At 35.0% G+C, this 19,174-nt stretch overlaps 2 protein-coding genes across 3 annotated transcripts in view; one reads left to right on the top strand and one right to left on the bottom strand.

Annotated features, from left to right (window-relative positions):
* Window positions 1–7,539, top strand: part of MS3_00007313 (uncharacterized protein) — a 29,749-nt gene extending 22,210 nt beyond the window's left edge. Inside the window, exons 9-13 of the mRNA XM_012937944.3 lie at window positions 1,542–1,895; window positions 3,335–3,416; window positions 4,477–4,625; window positions 5,507–5,870; window positions 7,000–7,539. Coding sequence (XP_012793398.3) covers window positions 1,542–1,895; window positions 3,335–3,416; window positions 4,477–4,625; window positions 5,507–5,870; window positions 7,000–7,442 — 1,392 coding nt within the window. The 3' untranslated portion in view covers window positions 7,443–7,539. The remainder of the gene's footprint in view (window positions 1–1,541; window positions 1,896–3,334; window positions 3,417–4,476; window positions 4,626–5,506; window positions 5,871–6,999) is intronic.
* Window positions 7,540–8,272: 733 nt separating this feature from the next.
* CFP1 (CXXC-type zinc finger protein 1) lies at window positions 8,273–16,683 on the bottom strand. Of its 2 annotated transcripts, XM_051215568.1 has the most exons (7): window positions 16,603–16,683; window positions 14,722–15,092; window positions 12,535–12,980; window positions 11,243–11,504; window positions 10,373–10,495; window positions 9,981–10,274; window positions 8,273–8,812 (listed from the first exon to the last, which is right to left on the bottom strand). In XM_051215568.1, the coding sequence occupies exons 2-7, from the start codon at window positions 15,061–15,063 to the stop codon at window positions 8,633–8,635; spliced, it is 1,647 nt and encodes a 548-aa protein (XP_051066098.1). In that variant the 5' UTR covers window positions 15,064–15,092; window positions 16,603–16,683; the 3' UTR covers window positions 8,273–8,632. The 2 variants fall into 2 exon arrangements, with proteins under 2 accessions (XP_051066098.1, XP_051066097.1); XM_051215567.1 differs by lacking the exon at window positions 8,273–8,812 and having other exon boundaries at window positions 9,704–10,274; window positions 10,373–11,504; window positions 12,535–16,683.
* Window positions 16,684–19,174: the final 2,491 nt, after the last annotated feature.

Genomic DNA, 19,174 nt, shown 5'->3' with positions numbered 1-19,174 from the left:
CTTTTGAATATACGAAGTTGTACAAATTAATTACAGGGTATCCGCGTAAGCAATAACCAAGTTACATAAAGTTTGGAATCAGATAAAGCTTACTGTCGGTGGATTTATGGACTGATACCATGTGTTGATTTACCAACCCCTGACTTTTCAAATCACTTTCATGTTAATCAACATTCTGCATCATTTCACGTTACGTACTAATACGTAAAGGTACCAGTAGCCCCACTTCTTTTTTTTAAAACGATTTGTGCTATGACCATATAACCGAAGACAATGAAACTGGAAATTTCTCCAATAGGCAGTGACTTTTTATTCAATCAAAGTACTTCACTGTACAACTTATTTTTCCGATAATTGGTAATATCAATCAGTAACTGACTAATCATTTTCTCGAAGCTACCACCGCTATACTCTCCCATCATTCCGTCAGTAGCATTCATCAATTAATTCGTATTTCGATTTAAAAAATAAACAGTATGGGAATTAGTGGTGCTTATAGTATTTTCACAGTTGAGTTCATGAGTCAATCTAAGCTAGGCCACCATTGGAAACATGGAAGTACTGGACGGCCGTTTCGTTCTAGTATGGGATTCCTAAGCAGTGCACATACACGACCCCGCTCGTGGGACTCGAACCCAGGACCCTCGGTCTCGCACGTGAACGGTGAGATCGATTCGTGAATTCAGCTGTTAAAAATAAACATTTATTTATAAGTGTATGTATTTGTTGTAGCCTTTGTCTATTTTATGTCTTTTAGTTAAGCATTGTTTATTGTCACTTAGATTATATGAAAATAAACAGTGATTTATCAGTAAAAGTTACAGTAAATGAATCAATTGATTAAAAGTTTGAATACCTAAATAAACCAACTATTAAGTATAACAGAGGAGTATCTAAAACAACTAGTCAATTTGTTTCTCAATCACTAGGATGTTACATTTAAACGTTGCCCTCCTAATTTACACATTAGAAAAAGTATCTTTAATATTCAAGTAGTAGACCAATTTATATTTGATTCGACCATTTAACTCAATGATGATCGTATGTAATAAATTGTATCTGATAAGTCTTAAGGATTGAACGCTATATTCGTTCCCTAAGCTATTCGGTAACTAGCTTTGGGGTTACCCAAAGCTAGAACTATACAGCGACCTGAACACAAGGGAGAAGGCTCAAAGTATGTGAGAAGTAGTTTACTCCGAGGTTCATTTTAATGCAGAAAATACAGGGTTTTTATAATATTTTAAATGTCCTTGGGTTGCTAGAAGATTCTGGAATGCTACTAAACATAGTAGCAGTGTAGCAGCCAGCCAATCGGAGCCTCTGCATGTGACGTTTCGCTTCCTTGATATTTTTGGCTAAGACTTCAAGTGAACGCTGATTGGATGAAACGCTTCTTATTGTTTCCTGATGCTTGCTTGTCTTTTGCAAGCAATTTTCTGGATCACCCCAACAGTATCGACAAATAAAGAAAACATTTCCTCCAATTTCATTTAATTATGTCTTTATTTTATTTTTATTTCTTTTTTTAAAAAATTTAGAACAAAACAAATATTTCAACAAAATCTAATTTACGCTTATTGTATGTAACTCCAGAGAAATTGGCTAAAAGTAAATTATTATTAAATCGTCTAGAGATTGCTTATTCAATGAATCGATTAGCTTGTATTGCTATTGATGAAGTACATTGTGCTAGTCAATGGGGTCATGATTTTAGACCGGATTATAAATTTCTACATGTATTAAAACGTCAATTTTCTAATGTACCGATTATTGGTTTAACTGCAACTGCAACCGCTGAAATCATTGTAGATATAGAAAATATGTTAGGTCTTAATGTAGACAAATGTTTAGTATTAAGAACTAGTTATAATCGAGAAAATTTAAATTATTATGTAAGTTAATTTGGTATTTGTTTGTTACCATTAATTGTTAAAAATTCAATATGCATTTCATTTATTGCTTTTCCTTAACCAATTTGTCATTTTTACCCAGTACTGTAGATTTAAATGAAACAGTATTGACTTAGTTATTCGACGATTTGTATTGGATGTTTCGAAGATATCTATGGTTAAATATTAATTAATTACTCCTGCTCTCTGCTTCCAAAGGGCGTCGGGCTTTACTAATGTTGTAACGTGTGACTGCAGATTATGGAGCAGCGTTTTATCGATCGATTTCACTGACAAAGAAAACACGTAAGAACGGTCTAGGGTTTTGATTGGCCCTGCTTCGCTGTCTAGCCCAGCCAGTTGAGTCCAGAACACAAATCTTAGCCTCTGAGATATGAATCATTATATTTCAGACATACTCTGTTTATATACCAACCAAACAAACCACATCGTACCATAAAATAGAAAACAACATTTACACAATATTTAACGAGTGAAATAAATATCGACCAATAGGGAGTGTACATTTAAAGTCCAAGGCCACCATTAGAGTTAGCATGATAATTATTGGTATATTTTTCTGCACATCCTAACAACTAATAACCTACAAAATACATAATTGTTTAGATCTAACTCTGTTCCCTATGTCATCACTTTCAAATTCTTTTCTGGGAATTATAGTTTGATTTTAAATAACTTCTCATGAACAGTTATCTAATAATGACTACCACTCGAATCGCTTACTGAGATGTATTAGTCTTTGTGTACAATTATGATTTGATTTATAACACCTCGAATCCCACATCAGTTATTCAGGTTTAAGGCTATATACTACACCGATATTTAGATGATTATCGAGGTATTTCTCACTGGTTAGGTATCTGCCTATCTTGTCAGTGAATATACTTCTTCTCTTAAACTAAGAGATTAAGATCACTTCACATCTTTCTTTCTACGAACTAATTCTTTCTTCCTATACTATATCCTTATTGCAATCTTTCTCCTATATATTACCACCTTTGACCTAACCACTCCTATGAATCCGGTGTTCATCTTGCTGTGCTAATGAGGTATGGCAACCTGGACCGATGCATACATGTGCCTGGTCCTACGTTGTAGCTGACTGACTGACTTTAGTCTGTTGCCATCTTTGTTGTTAAAAGGGTAATAATTGAAAATATGACAGGAAAAAATAACCTCTTTGGCTGTAATTATATTTATCAAGTTTAGATTTCTAATGGGTTCACTATTTTTTCGCTCTTTCATAACTTAGAGTTTTTCGTTTTACGTTCAATGTGTTTCTATTGTGAGCTTTGGCACCTAGAACTGCTTCGTATTCGTGCCATATCCTACAATCACTATGATCGATTTATGCCTCAATACTTTTCTTGAGAAACATTTCATTGTTTTTTATCACTTTTCCCCCCAACTTATTCACATAGGTTAAACCAGTCAGTGGATCTATCAAAGCATCTATTGGATATTTATATGAACTAATTAACAAAAATTATACTAATCAATCAGGTAAATATTCTATTTGAATTATTATTCTGTTCAATGATTAAATCCAATGCTATATTTTTCCCATTACATTTTTATCATAGAGTCATCGTTTTGTGTTAATTTGAGCTGAGTATAGGCGTTCGTTTGTTTACCTATATCGAGATGTTAGAAAATTAGTTTTTAGGTTCGTCACATTATCAGAGAAAGGTTGATTTTAAGTTAGTTTTTCTGATTTCAATGAATCCATTTATTTTCACTACTTGAATTTAGAATTGTAAAAACGATACACTACTTTAATAATAACTTAGTAGTGATTTTAAACATATGAAACAACATAAAAGGAATATAGGGTACCACTACGGTTGCATATATTTAACCCGACTATTTGAGTAAAGACTTTGTTTTTTACAACACTATGCAACAATAATGTCCAGAGTTAACAAATCTAATAGCTATTTCACTACACGTTTTAAAGGATAGGTAGATTGTGGATAGCAATTGAGTCGTTCCGTATTATTTTGGGAATCGTCAGCTGGATGTAGCTGCATTTCAGAATTGATATTCATGCTTGGATTTGGTGGGTAATGTGTTGGGTATAACGATGCCACATGTATTCGGAGTTTAACAACGCCTATATAAGCGAAGGGTACCGACCCAGTCAAGTCAGAAATGAAAGTTCGCAGATATATTTGGCAGGTTATCCATATGTTGAGAAGCGTTTGGTCTAGGCTGGATGTGTTGCGCAGCGTACCCACTCGTGATCTGGTGCGGATGCGTGGCTGAGCGCCTTCAGCTGGAATGTTTTCAATAAAACTAATGAGGTTTGTGTCAATGTCGATGAGTTACAAGACTGTTTATTTTGTGGATTTATTTACCGCTACATGTGTTTGTTGCAAAATGTACTCTATTCGAACATCAACGCTAACATGTTGGCAAATTTAACTGACGAGTCCCAAAATAGGACGAATTGCTCGTCCTGGATTTCACCGCTAGCCGAAATCCATCTATTATATGGAAACTATTCACTTAGTCTTTAATGATTTCTGATATATCCGTCTTTATTCTATTCATATATTTCTAGGCATCGTGTATTGTTTTTCTCAAAAAGATACTGAAGATGTTTCTTCAGAACTAAAGAATTTTGGGTTAAAAGTAGCTCCATATCATGCGAACTTAGATTTTAATTATCGATCTAGAGTTCATTCCGATTGGAGTCAAGGAAGAATTCAAGTACGTTATTTTCAGCGTATTATTCATTGTATTTTATTTATGAAAATTATTGACAAATATTCCGAGCATACTTGAGAACCTGTTTTAAATACTATTTTTGAAATACATATATTGATTGTGCTACTGGAAATAATTAAAAAAGCATTTGTGAGTAGAATCATAATCTTTTAACGTTCTTGAACATCCATTCACTTGACCAGCTCAACAAAAAACTCAGTGATTGAGTGTGTTTTTGATTTTCTAACATGGTTCTATTTCTGCTCCTGCAAATCCATTATAACTAAACATTATTTTACAAAAAAGGACGACAGAATTTCCACTCATAAGTGCTTGGTACAAATAAAGATTCTCCCTAGTAGACTGATTCGAACAGACTGTGATAGTTCGTGTCTTAAAAGATTGAAAATTCTCTTTTTCGGACTGAAGTTGTCAGCATAACTTATAGTCATCTATGATGCTATCGTGGTAACGGCTTTGTTAACAGATAATTAAGAAACAAGTATTAGAAATGAAGAAGAGGGTCTAAGTTTCGTTTGTGTAAACCCGAAGCTGTGCATATATATATTAATTAATGGTCCCATTTTGAGTAAATTCAATAGATTAGGACTTACTCAATAATTAATCAGTAGCTAAACGGAAACAATACCGTAAAGTTAAACTAGTGAAGCCAGGAAATATAACTGACTGAATTATATACTTGATTCTCCTTAGCACTTTTTTAATTAAAGTTGACGATCGAATTGAATATCCATTTTCCTTCATAATATAATATGCTTACATGTCCCACTCGTCTTTATATGCTTCTCTCTTTTTTCCAGTTATTCTATTTTTGGAATCGTCAACTTTTTTCTCCGTTTATGACTCTTTCCTAATATTCATAGGTAATTGTTGCCACTGTAGCTTTTGGTATGGGTATAGATAAAGCTGATGTTCGTTTTGTAATACACTTTTCTTCAAGCAAAAGTCTAGAAAATTATTATCAGGAATCAGGTAGAGCAGGACGTGACTCGAACTCCGCGGATTGTATATTAATGTGGCGTTTTTCAGATCTATTTCGTTTAGCCAGCATGGTATCATCTGAACGAACAGGAATTGCAAAACTTTATGAAATGGTTGGATATTCTATTGATCCGGATATGTGTAGACGTTTTTTAATTTCGAAAAATCTCGGTGATGCTTCTTGGTCTACTGATGACTGTAAAAATGCTTGTGACAATTGTCAACGTAAAAGCACAAATAAGTCAGGTGAGTCACGTATTTTCAAAGTAAATCAAATGATTATATCAGTTGATCTCCTTAATTACTGTTTTACAACTGTCCAATATTAAATATTGAATCACATAAATAGACTACTTTTTTATTCCTGATTAGGTGGTCGATTACACTTAGTGACCAGTCGTTATATATGGATCATCCATCCAAAGTTGAAATCGAAGTATGTAGAACTTAACGGTAACACCTTTTCCTGAAGAGTCAAATCTTCTCTTAGTGATTTATGCATTTCAAAGGTGAATTTCACTACAATAGTCTACAAAATAAAGTGGAGACATTTACGACGCAAAATTTCAGTATTTTGTGATAATCACTCCCTATCTTTGTCACGGTTTTCGCCTGATGGACATAATTATGATATAAGACCAAATGGAGGAAACCTATTTGATAAGTCTTGCTACCAATACACCTGGACTGTATTCCTAGCGGGTTCTTATAACCCCTACTTCTCTTACACATCGAGTGGAACAATAGGGAGAAGGCGCGAGTTGTGAGTAAAAGCTTTACTCTAAGGTTAGTTCACGTACAGAAAAAACGAAGCTATTCGTCGAGCTACACATAACCTTGGGCTTCTGGATATTTCTGGAACCATACTAAATACAGTGGCAGTATAAGTAAATATCTAGTACAAACCGTAGCATGTGACTCAGCATATCCTAGATGTTTCTGCTAAACCGAAACGTTTATTGCGTAAAACGTTTCCTCGAGTTCCTGGGCCTCTCGAAACTTTGATAGCAGGATATTTTAGGACTCCCTCGATAGTACTAATTAAGCTCAGCCACCGCCTACCTCAATTTAAAATCTTGGCTGATGCAGAAGTAGCTTGGAGCGATCGAAATCAAACATGGCATCAGTCCATGAAACCACTAATTGTTAGACTGAGTCTTTTAGGTAGATGCGGACTACCTGGTGGGTGCCTACTCGATAATCATAGCAGTTGCAGACTTTGGGTGCTATGGCTCATGCGTTCACTCTTTGTTTTCCCTTTGATTTTCAGTTAAGAAACTGTCTTATACTTTTCCATTCTGCAGACTAACTCCTCTCAAATCATATTATGCCTAATTTTCTCTGCTACAACTGATACTGTTTTATTTTTATATAGATGTATCCACGTTGATTCAAATAAAAACAGATAAATTACTGAATGCGACAAAACAATTATTATTTGATCAAAGTTTAACAAAACAAGAAAGGATAACTGGCCCTAAATTGATTGATCTTATGACTTGTAATAAGCAGATACAATCTATCAGTCAAAAATTGTATAGAAATCAAGAAAAACCTGAACGTCAATTTTATGAACATTTCATATCTTGGTGTTTAATTAAACAATACTTAAAATTAGATTTTCATTTTACACCATATTCAACTGTTTGTTATGTTGTAAACAATGACAATTCAGTTGATAGTGAACACATTGAATTAATGCCTTATTTATTATCAATTAAGGAAGAATTGGATAAAGACAAAGTTACGGAAGAGCGTTCTCACGTAGATGCTAAACGAAAAAGAATACATTCAACTGAAATGGTTGATCTTACATAATTGATTTCAATTTGTTAGCGTAACGCTGCATGCGTAATTTACTTATGTATTATAAATATATTACCTGTGATTTTATGTTTGAATATAAACTGTTAACTATAATTGAAACATTCATCTTGAATAATAACAACAGTGGTTAACTGGTGTGGATTATTACGTTACGCGAAGTTGCGACATCAGATATAGTCCTTTAATGGTCGGTAACTAACGTAGGTTTGTATGCCCAGATATACCACTGGTGTCGAGCCAGAGTTTATCGAAACCCCTAATTGGACCCTACCGTGTTTACCCAATGTGTGCAAACTATGAGATATACTTTGCTGAGTTTCTGGGTTATTATGATATTAGTGAATCCGCAAAAGCCATTACTTTATATCATTTTTAACGATAATTTGAATGGCTAGTAAACTTTTCAACCTAAACTAGGAATGACAACAAAATAAGATGGTGGTTGGATGTAGTCAACAGGAAACACTAGGTCCGGGTTTCGTGCTACTTGGCACTCGTCAGCAAGGTGTACCTGAGGGAACGGGTGCTCCCTGACGGATTCGATTCCGTGTCACCCAGCTTCTGTCAGAGACGTTACCATTGGGCTATCCGGGCTGCAACCAACCTCCTGTAGAACTGAGATGTAATCACAATTGATTGATCACTGGGTGATGACCAATGTCATGTGTGTCAAGTCCTTAATAGTGCAGATCAAATCATGATGCCTTAAGTGTTGATCTTAATGACTAATTGATATGTGTAGCCATGTAATTATGCTATGGCACATTGTAGGCTATTGAGAGGAATAGGGGTACAAATTTACCTAACTTCAATAACAATATTTCAGGAACTAGTTCTAGATAGTAAATTGAACTCAAACCTGTTGATGTGATTCTATTCACGAAATAGATAAAACCAGTATTTACGCAAAATGTTGTAAAACAGCTTTACCTAAACATTCTCACGCTGATCAGAAGTAATTTCTGTAAAGTTATCATTAATCACGAACATGAATAACATTGCATTACGAATGACTGAGGAGCAAAAAGCAGACACAAGACAGGAAATGGATAGAAGAAAGATGTATAATGCGCAAATTATGTTTTAAGAAAAAGCAATAAGATCATAGAAAAAACATTTTGTACAAAAGAAACAAATAAATTCTATTGTTATGTACAGTCAAATTAAATTTTTTAGAAATGTCAAGTATCTGATCGTTCTTTATCTTTCAAAGATGTTTTTAATTCTCCTGGGATGGGAACTGGTTTTTCAGGATTATGATCAATAGTTTGGTGTAGCAAAATGCCAAGTACACCACCACGTTGAGATATGGCACGTCGTAGTCTTTGTTCCTCTTGCATTAATTCATCCATTTGAATTAGCTGAAAAACAATATTGCAAAAGAAAATTGTAACGAAGTCATGTGATTAGAATAAAATGTAAACTAAAAGAAAACCGACCGTTACATTGTCTATCTCAAATTGCTAATTCAATAATAAGTACAGTAAATCATTTCCATACTGAGAGTCATTTTTTGATTATATATATAAAAACGTTTGTCATTGAGTGGATTTTTCTAAGCTCCTAAACGATTGTCCAATGTGCTTGGACAGTAATTTGAACCAGCTTATCTTGACATAATTTACTAATTAACCGAGACGTGGGAACGTATGTATGCCAAGCAGCTTGTTTAACATACCAAAGGAGCATTTTACACATTTCGCTAACAAAATGAAATACCTAGATAGCACTCAAAAATATAATAGTATGACATATTAGACACAAGCACTTGGAATACACCTATTCAACAATTTCTACTCTGATATTTATGCTTACTTTCCGTTAGTATTCTAGCTAAACAGCTTTAAATCCACAGGCTTAAAAGTTTGTTAAGGGGCCTAGCTACCATATTCAGCTTCTGAACAAATTAATATTTTATCCTTGTGTTTCCCTGCTATCTTTAACTGATTCGTCAATCGAAAATAAATAGCTGAGATGGTAAGCAAGTACTGAATTGATTGGAGTGCGAGTAACATATGACATTGACTTTTTTCAAGTCGTCTGTGACATGTAATCGCATCCTTAGTAGGAGTTATTATGTAATTTATCCCAATCTTTTAGATATAGATGCTTAACTGTGTAGCATTGTTAATATGCGTTGAGTTATTAATTGATGTTAAATACTACTCAGTTCAATTTGTACAAATCTGACTGCATATAAATTATGTACAGAATAGTATATTCATGTATAATTTTAATTTATTTTGGGGGTCAAAAAACTAAAATGATACATGGCTTTGTGTTTTTAGTTCCGTCATCCGATGCAGGGTTTATCAGTACCAAATCAGTCAAGCGACCATAACGACAGTCAAGTTTGAGAGCTAGGTGTCTTAGAAATAACAACAGGTTAACATTAATATATTTCAGTATATTAACAGCACAAGATTGAAAGTTGCAGAATCGTTTTGTCAATTTATTTGTTTCATAGTCTTATTATAATAGGTTTATCTGAGACAATTTGTGAATAAATTATTAGAAAACATTACTTACACAGCGATATCGTTCCAAATCTATTTTCGCTCGACGTAGACGTTCCCAACCAAAGTGTTTAGTGCACTTATTGCGCGGTACACAACAAAATTCACCAGTTTCTTCAAAGACATTGTGAACAAGCGGTGATCCACATACTGTATCTGCAGGTAGCTTCGGTTCTTTATAATGCTCACAGACTACACGTAATCGTTTACAATACGCTCTAGCCTGTGAGTCGTAAGCATCACAAAATAATGGTGTACCCATGATTTGCTCCTTTTGATTAGCACAAAACACAGTGTTTCCTTCCATCTGAAACATATTTCATGAGAAAAACATTCGTAGATCTTGTGCATAAATTTTAAAAAAACGTGCAAACAAACGATAAATAGTGAATTACTCTAACATACCTTTTGAAAACATTTCTCCATATGCTTCAGAGCATGTCGCATACTGATTTCAGCTGAGCACGTAACACATATGATGGGTTCCATCTGTTCTACTTGTTCTGCGTCGTGAGCAACCGCAGCAAGCTTAATAATGATAATGAAAACATTATAGACTGATAAATACATGAGTTTATACGCAAGTGCACCTGACAAGGACAAAGAGTTGGCTCTGTGAAAACAGTAGTTTAAAAAAATATCCTACATATTCGAGCTTAGTGTTAGGTATGCAGAGGAATGTACCAATAACTATCGTGTTAAGTCGAATGGTGTCCTTGGACGTTAAATGGACATTTCCTATTGGTCGATGTTTATTTCACTCGTTAAATATTGTGTAAATGTTGTTTTCTATTTTATGGTACGATGTGGTTTGTTTGTTTGGTATATAAATAGAGTATGTCTGAAATAAAATGATTCATAACTCAGAGGCTGTGACTTGTGTTCTGGACCCAACTGGCTGGGCTAGACAGGGAAGCGGAACCAATCAGGGCACTAGGTCGTCCACTGCGTGTTTACGTGTCCACTGAAGCAATCGATCGATAAAACGCTGCTTACCAAAACCTGCAGTCCACCCGTTACAACACTTAATATTACCTACTATGATCTGGAATCCGACAACAGAATCATTCAGTACTCTGTCATCTTCAATGATTGGCTAACTGATACCTACGTAATACCTAGGATGAAAATGTATCGGTTCGAATTAACTCATTATACATCAGGGCAATCAGAGAGAACTGAACTACAAAGTGAAACCAGGAGTGAAGATAATACACTGACAAAAAAAAATTGTGAACATAAAAATCAAAAATTGCCTGACATGAGAGAAATTACCATTTGTTCATTGTTTCGTCCAGTTTTTCGCTCTTGAGCTCGACTAATAAGTGCCGTAAGCTTTTGATGCTCCATTTCTAATTCAACCAACCGATTGTGTACTACACACTGTTCCTTACTAATTTCTTTAAGACGCAATTTGTCAATAACGGTAGCCATACAATCCGGTAGCCTTTCTAATTCAGAAAGAGCCGTTCCAGCTTTCGTAAACAAGTTAGGATACCAAGCATGAAAACTTTCTGGTAGTAGAGTTTCTAAGCGCCTAAAAAAGAAAATGTGTAATTTACCAGTCTTAAAAAGCTCTGTAATGAATAGTGAACTGAGGTCATGAGAAACTTTATTTTGAAGACTTTAAGCTACTTCAATTTCTTATCAAAGTACTCCCTATTTGTATAAAAATAATTATCTCATTTGTTTTCCTTGTCCAAGATGTCAGTGAAAGTCAGGCTCGCTACTTTACGTGAAACCATACACACATCATTCGCATTCTATAAGGGACTAAGTTTTTCTTAACTGTTGGTTAGCCAACAGCGACTTTAGCAAAAGTTTCATACAGAAATTCACAGCCTTAAATGTCTCACTAGAATTATGTGTGCAGACGATTGATTTTTCTGGACTCAACTCATCAGTTACCACTCAGGTAGTGAACCAACGACCCGAACGCACGTAGCCATACAAGTCTGATATGTTTATCAACACAGAGACTCTATAATCGTCCGTAACTGACAGTACTATTAGACCGATTCGCGTATTTATTCGACAGGCAATATATAAGGAGGTATTACTGATCAAGTAAATGAGTTAGATGCCACAACAGATGTTCATTTTACGACTTTCCGCCCATGAGTAGATCGGTCAAACCCGAAAAATGAGTTCCAGATTCAACTTAGGTACTGTATATGTATTCAGCTTTTATGTCATAAATAACGCCTAGTACTAATGGTCATAGCAATATAGGTTGCAATCTATAACAATTGCGGTAGGACTAGTAAAAACAGTGGGTCACTCGAAATTTTCAAAGGAGCCTCATATGATCTTAATCAATAATCAAACAGTTAAAGGTTGGGTGCTTTAAGTGTTATGAAATAGTATTGTACCGGCATATATAAAAGGAGCGATAAATTACGCCTTTATAGACTGCTTGATAATGATTTGGAGCAGACACAGTAAATATTTTTATAATGGATTTTCGTCTTATTACTTCTAAACATTTTTAAGTCATTAGAGTTTAAAAATGTGATCTATAAACAAAATATTTCGTAAATGAAGCAAAGTACAGATAAGCTACAAACTTGATGGCAAGTTTAATTCCACATTCATTTGAACAATATTTTGTATCTGGTCTTGCTGCAGCTCGAGTGCATCCAGGACCGAAACATTGTCGAGGCTTTTTTAGTTCGTTAGGTATTAGTGAATCAAATACTTTTCGTGGGTTGCTATTATTTGTCTTTGGTTTTTCAACTCGACGTGTAGCAATCTTACGACCAGATGATGCATGAACAGTCCTAGCACTTCCACCTTGATAGCGATTAACAGTTCTAGGTCGACCAACGGATTTGGAAGATTTATTGGAAGAAACAATACGATTACTCTCTGGATTGTAAGCAGCTGTCCTTGGCAAACTGCTGCCAATTCTACGTTGAGAACGATCTCCATGTGAACTTTTGCGATGTGAACTGCAACTATTTCCAATTTTACGTGAACCAGTGAGTTGTGTTCGAGAAGTGCGACTAGGACGCTAAAAAAATTGGTAATGTAGAGTGAACAAAAGCTTCGCAATTGAAAACCTAGGCGAAATTATTTCATTAAGACGATAAAAGAGAACAACTTTTTCAGTTACAGTGAAGTACAATTAGTTATAATTAATAATGTTCAAGTATACCAAACGATAATACGAGTGGTTAGTCCTACTACATTCGCAGACCAATCGTTCAAAATATCATTTGCTTCGGTCTGGGCACTCGGGCAGTATTACCCCCCACACAAATCAAGTGACTTGTGTGACGCATGTGTATTTGGTACCCCTTTGTATCAGTATTTATGTGTTCAAATAAATAAATAAAAAGGTCCAAAAGGTTTAGAGTAATGTTGCGAAGAAGCACATAAAACTGTAGAAAGATAGGAATTACATGTTCTAAGCAATAGCCACCTATGTTTATTATGGCTAATGACAAGTATCTCAAACGTTTCAATGAATAATGTTCTATACTTCTACACAGTGGAGTACATTAACATTATCTAGTTAACTGCATTTAATCCTTAAAATTTCGGTTCTTATTAATATCCACAAAATAAGGACAACCTTGAGAAACCTAATATCATTTTCTTATCTAATATAAAAAACTGATCAATTGAATTATTTTAGAGAAACATTTTTTAAAAAATGATTTAGACTACTAGACTTCACATTTTGTGTACCATTTTTAGAGCGGAGTCTGATAAGAGTTGCATGACAATTGATTAGATGTTCAGGTCCTTTGTTTTTTGCAGGCATACATAGCTGAGATTATACGAATGACAGAGTATAATTGACTAAACTATCATCAAAAAATCAGATGGAGATGTACAGATGATAGAATTAATGATGAAGTAGGATGGAATCAATACTTAGTATGATAACTTAAATACAGTTTACAAATCTCTTAACTGTAGCTCACTGCACATAAATTTTAGCGTTAATAAATCGTTATACCTAAATAGGAAAACACTACAGTAATTTAAAGTAGCCAGCTTCGACACTAAATATTAGAAAAATTTCCGACCATAAGACATGACTACCTGTGATTTTAATAGGAAATAAAAAAAACTGTTGTATACATCAGGAAAAGAAATAAGGAGACTTAACTGTTGAATTTAGATTTAGCGTGCCTAAATGAATACAATTGAGCATATCACGCACAAAATGTTTTGCGAAATGGGAAAGATGTACATTTTCTAGTTAAAATTCATCCAATACTTTTTTGTCAGACATCGTTATAATGATTATCGCTAACTTTCCTTCAATCCAAAGCAAATGTGAACGTTCAACTGTCGATAGATTGGGTTTAATTCTAATGCTAGATTGTTAAGGTGAAACATGTTACAAAATAATATTTTGGATGCTATACTTACTAAGAGGTATATGCTAAAACGTGAGTAAATTAAACTCAATAAACCCACGTAAGTAACTTTACAAAATTTGGACACCAGATTAATTGACTAAAGCAGTTTCTCACTGAAATAATATCCCCATCCAGTTGTTCTTTTTCAGGCCAACTTTCCTTCATGATGTCGTGTGAAATGTAACGAACTGATTATATCTGTCTCAAACAAGTATAGTTGAACACCTGAGAAAGGAATGGCATATCATACTGTACTATTACATTTTATTACAGCCACAAAACAAGAAATTTTCTTTCGACCTGCTATGTACATTTAAGATCACACTTACGATGTAAAAACATTGGGGTTTTAAGTATAAATAACCGAAATTGACCTACTTTTTTCTCATAATCGGAAGCAACCCAGTCCTCATCTTCTGCATCATCATCTTCATCAAAGTCATTGTCATCATCACTCACGAGACCTTCAACGTTACTATCATCAAAATCATCACAAGTTTCATGTCCATTTGATGAGACGCGGTTTGTTGCTGACCAGTTATCAGAGAGAACGGATTCCTTGTAACTTTTTGATAAATCACTTCGATGACTGCTACCTTTTACAAATTTATCACGAGGACTGTTTTGACTGAAAGGTTTAGTATCGGCAACACTGTCATCCCATTCACAAATTTCTCTTCTGCTAGGCAAATTCTTCTCGTGATTGTATTTTTGACTCATTTTGTAGTGAACGTGAACAATTTGTCACACTTTAGAAGCCAAAAAGAGAGAGATGATATTACTCGATATGACTACTTCCGTTAATTTTAAATAGGAAATCCAAGCTGGTGAGCTGGTAAATCTGATCGCTTGCCATAAATATTCTGGCGATTGCCTGTTACTGGCTAGTAGCAACTCCAACCAAAATCGAAGACAATTATGACTGAGTGACTTTGGTAAAACGTTAGTTATATATACGAACTACTGCTCGGAAAAGCTGCCTTACTTAAACTATGACTACGTCTAAGCTCTGGTACACTCGTATGTTCTCAAATAAATAAATGAAATACATCATACAACTTAAAGTGATATCAATGGTATACTTCAGAAGGAAGTGGCTGTATGAATATCGAAGTATAAAAGTGATAGTGATCATGTAGTTGTTTGAAAGAAACTACATTTCTGTAACTGTGATCGAACTTAAGTCATTTTATGCTACATATGGATAAGTATATGAGATATTTCGTTACGAAAAAATAAAAACTGTGATAAAATTAGTTAACACACCGATGTGTGACACTAATCTAAAAGATAAAGCTTCACGAAATAAAAGAAGTTTGAAACTTAGCTGACTTTTCGCGACTAATAAATGTTGAGTTCTGAAAACTAACCGGATGACCACAGCGAGATTACACAACGAAAAATAGCATCGTGGTGCTGATTGCCATAGTATTTCGGATCGTTTTACATCACGTTTAGCACTAAATTCCGTCTTGTTTACTACCAGCTTTCTTAAATAGTCTTCTTTGTCATCTGTTACTGGTGTGAACGATCCTAACATACAGAATGACATTTTCCGTGCTCCGGAAGACGTTTTGTATCAAATGTTTTAGCTCAGGATACCCGCATAAAACTAGACGAGTCTTACTATCGAATACGGAGTTTTCGTGCCACTGAAGAATTACACATGAATAAATACTGATTGGTAATACTATGTCTAGCGAATAAGGGAACAGTATAACTACAGTTGTATCGGTAGTATACGGAAGTAGTATGTTGGGATAACTTCTAACAAATAGAGATAGACTGTAGAGATCGTTTCCTCTAATACTGAAATATGGTGACCGGTTAACTGAGTATTTCTAGATATAGCAGTTCTGTTCTGTAATTTAAGAAACTGTGACCGCCAAAACTTTCAATTTTAAGTTGAGAAATGTCTACTAATTTCAAATGCTTGTCAGAACACTAGCAGTAGAAAATTTGTAGGGAACTTTTTTGAAGAACAGTCTCAGAATAGAAACCACAATCATCAAACAGTCCAATGACTCGGAATTACACACCAAATAGAATGAAAAGCGGTATAATTGAGAGGGATATCTTAGATAAATTAACACTTTTCGTTACTATTTGACGCTGACAAGGAAAAATATTTGTTTTGCTTAAAATATTTAAATATTTCAAGCAATCACAAGCAACCAATAAAGTGGAAACAGAGGCAAACAAGGGGAGATAAAGCGAAAGAAAACGTAAATAAAGTGTAAATGTTGATTGCACCCTTACGTCGTTTATTTAGGGGAAATTTGTAGACAAATTTACGTAACGTACATATCCGAATATGCCGCCTCCCGTTCGTATATTTTCAGATACGTATATAAAATAACGTACGTTCAACATATTTTCCCCTTTGTTCGCTCTTATTAACCTCTTATTGATTGTTTAAGAAGCATATATATGCTTGGTGGAATATCCTCATAAACCCCTTACAGGCTGCACAGGAACAAATCTAGCTGGATCATGAGTTCAGCGTATGATTTGATCGGATGATCGATCCGAACCTCCCACTTTCCTGACATGTTAAGAAATTAAAATGAATGCAACTGACAGTCCTAGCAACACACAATTCTAACCGTCAACCTCAACTTCAAACCTTGGCCTTTGAAGTGGTCTAGTGAACTGATCTCAGAGACTTGTGTCTGAGTAGTAGGAGAGCAGCCTTGTTTAGGTGAGGGGCGAGTATGAACAGCAACATAACGAGTGACATACTTCAATACGTAGAGAGCTAAAGTTATCTTTAGGCTGTTTTTTGAAGGATTCAGAGGGTTTTGAACCAATAGCTTCTGGCAGAAGCCTCTATAACTTTCTGACTTAAAAAGTGCTTTTTGGTGTGAATTTTTTCTCGTTTTATCCTCGGTTGATCTCCCCTCCAGTGTAGTTTATCAATGAAAATCACCAGTTATCCGTTATAGTAGGGAAAATTATGAAAGCTATGGTGTGTAGCGGTAAATAAACCCACGGCTTATGTACTCCGCTAAGTCGTCGACATCAATGTCGACCTCTTCATTTCACTTATACACGTCCCTAGCCGACGTTGCCCGACCATTCATCTGCACCAACTGACGTTTGGGTTCACCGTGCTACGCATCCCTCAAGACTATTAGCCATCTTTGATCCAAAGCTTCTCTGCATATCAATGACTCGCCAAATATATATCCAAACTCCCTTTCTGACTTTTGATCTGACTGTTTTCAGTCTTCGATAATAAAGATGGTAGGTTGGTGAAAATATTTTAATCATCACAGTTTGTTTTCCAATGAAGGTCCAGCTTCTCTGAAATGTCCACTGGTGGAGCTGAATCCACTTATTCGGGTGAGGTATCCTAGTTATTGACCACTCGATGAGGAAAAAGGAACCTCACTCTGAGTCTATGGGATCGCGATGGGTTGCTTCCCTCTTGTTATTGTGTCATCAAAGAGTTTTAACAAGGACTTCTTTGACGGAACTCAATGTTATGAAGTGAATTGACTTCATACTGTTGCTGTCTGACTATCTGCTAAAAGCTTCTTCGACTCGTTTCGTTTAAACAGAATTACGACCCCATTTCGTCAGGAAAATATCTTTTGTTTGTCAAGTACGTAATACCTGCAATTAATACTTTTCTCCGTATGATACATTATTTAGTACCACAGGAAGTCTTGACTCCTTAGTGTTATATTATCAATCTTGAGATACTTTGTATTTTCAAATATAATTAATTATCATTACTCATTATCGTTACATTATTTTGGGAATTCACTTTGATGTAATAATTAACCTATCCAATCATACTTGATAGAAGAACTCTGAAAAATTCGGAAACTTCCATGTACCTGGAAAGCATAATCGATGAACAAGAAGCATCAGATGCATGCGAAAATGCAAGGATTGGCGAAGCGAGCGCAGCACTCTTACAGTTAAAGAATATATGGAAATCAAAACAAATATCAACAAATACCAAAGCCAGCAACCTCAATAGAAACGTAAAGACATAAATTTGGAGAACCACCACTTTAGTGAGTCAGAACACAAGTGGTGGCAATCAAATGATTTTGAATACAAAACTACGGAACATCTTAGAAGAATCTGAGCACTACACAAAAAATACTTATTTTGTAAAGTGTCAATCAATCGTCTCAATTTTGACTGTTCCTTTCGCAAATGTCAATCAGTCGTATCAGACCTCATTTTTCCTTCATTTCCACAGCAATCATTCACTGTTCTCATTCACTTTCCTTCGAACTTCCTAACCTTCTGTTGCCAGGTATTTCACTTTCGATAGGCGATACATACTATTTATACTATTTATACACATAACGCCACAAACATCATCAAAAAGGTACATGTATTTGTAGAATTATGGTCTACTGTGATATTAGTACCGCTCTAATAACAAACCTAACCCTATAATTGTAGATTTGTCATGATGCAACTGCCTAATCTATAAGATCTTACGTGGAAGTCACATCATCGTCTACACCACCTCACTACATCGTAACAAACACCAATGCATGATAGAGAACAGACTTAGGCTAGAAATCGAACAATATATTTAATATGAATAGAAGATATAAGGTAACATTCAGCACGGACCATGCCTGCATGGCCAAACCATGTCATACGATCGACCCCGATTAATTCAATTGCTCCTCCCCCTCTTCACATTTGGGTTTCTCTCCGTGGTAATTGTTGAATGTCTATTTCCCACATTTTCTCGTATCAGGGCCCAACGCCACTACATATTAATAAATAATTGTCTACACAAGATACTCACCGTCCATTGGCCGGATACCATTAGCAACATCCAACTGTGGAAGAG

Source organism: Schistosoma haematobium, chromosome 4 (genome assembly GCF_000699445.3).
Source record: "Schistosoma haematobium chromosome 4, whole genome shotgun sequence".
NCBI lineage: Eukaryota > Metazoa > Platyhelminthes > Trematoda > Strigeidida > Schistosomatidae > Schistosoma > Schistosoma haematobium.
This window is presented reverse-complemented; position numbering and strand designations above follow the sequence as displayed.

What these genes read in the sequence shown, in the direction of transcription:
- CFP1 (XM_051215568.1), bottom strand. Translation starts at nt 15,063, where the DNA reads ATGAGTCAAAAATACAATCACGAGAAGAATTTGCCTAGCAGAAGAGAA. An exon ending in GGAATTAAACTTGCCATCAA is followed by an intron (nt 11,505 to 12,534) that starts GTTTGTAGCTTA and finishes TTTCTTTTTTAG; the next exon opens with GCGCTTAGAAACTCTACTAC. An exon ending in GACGAAACAATGAACAAATG is followed by an intron (nt 10,496 to 11,242) that starts GTAATTTCTCTC and finishes ATCATTATTAAG; the next exon opens with CTTGCTGCGGTTGCTCACGA.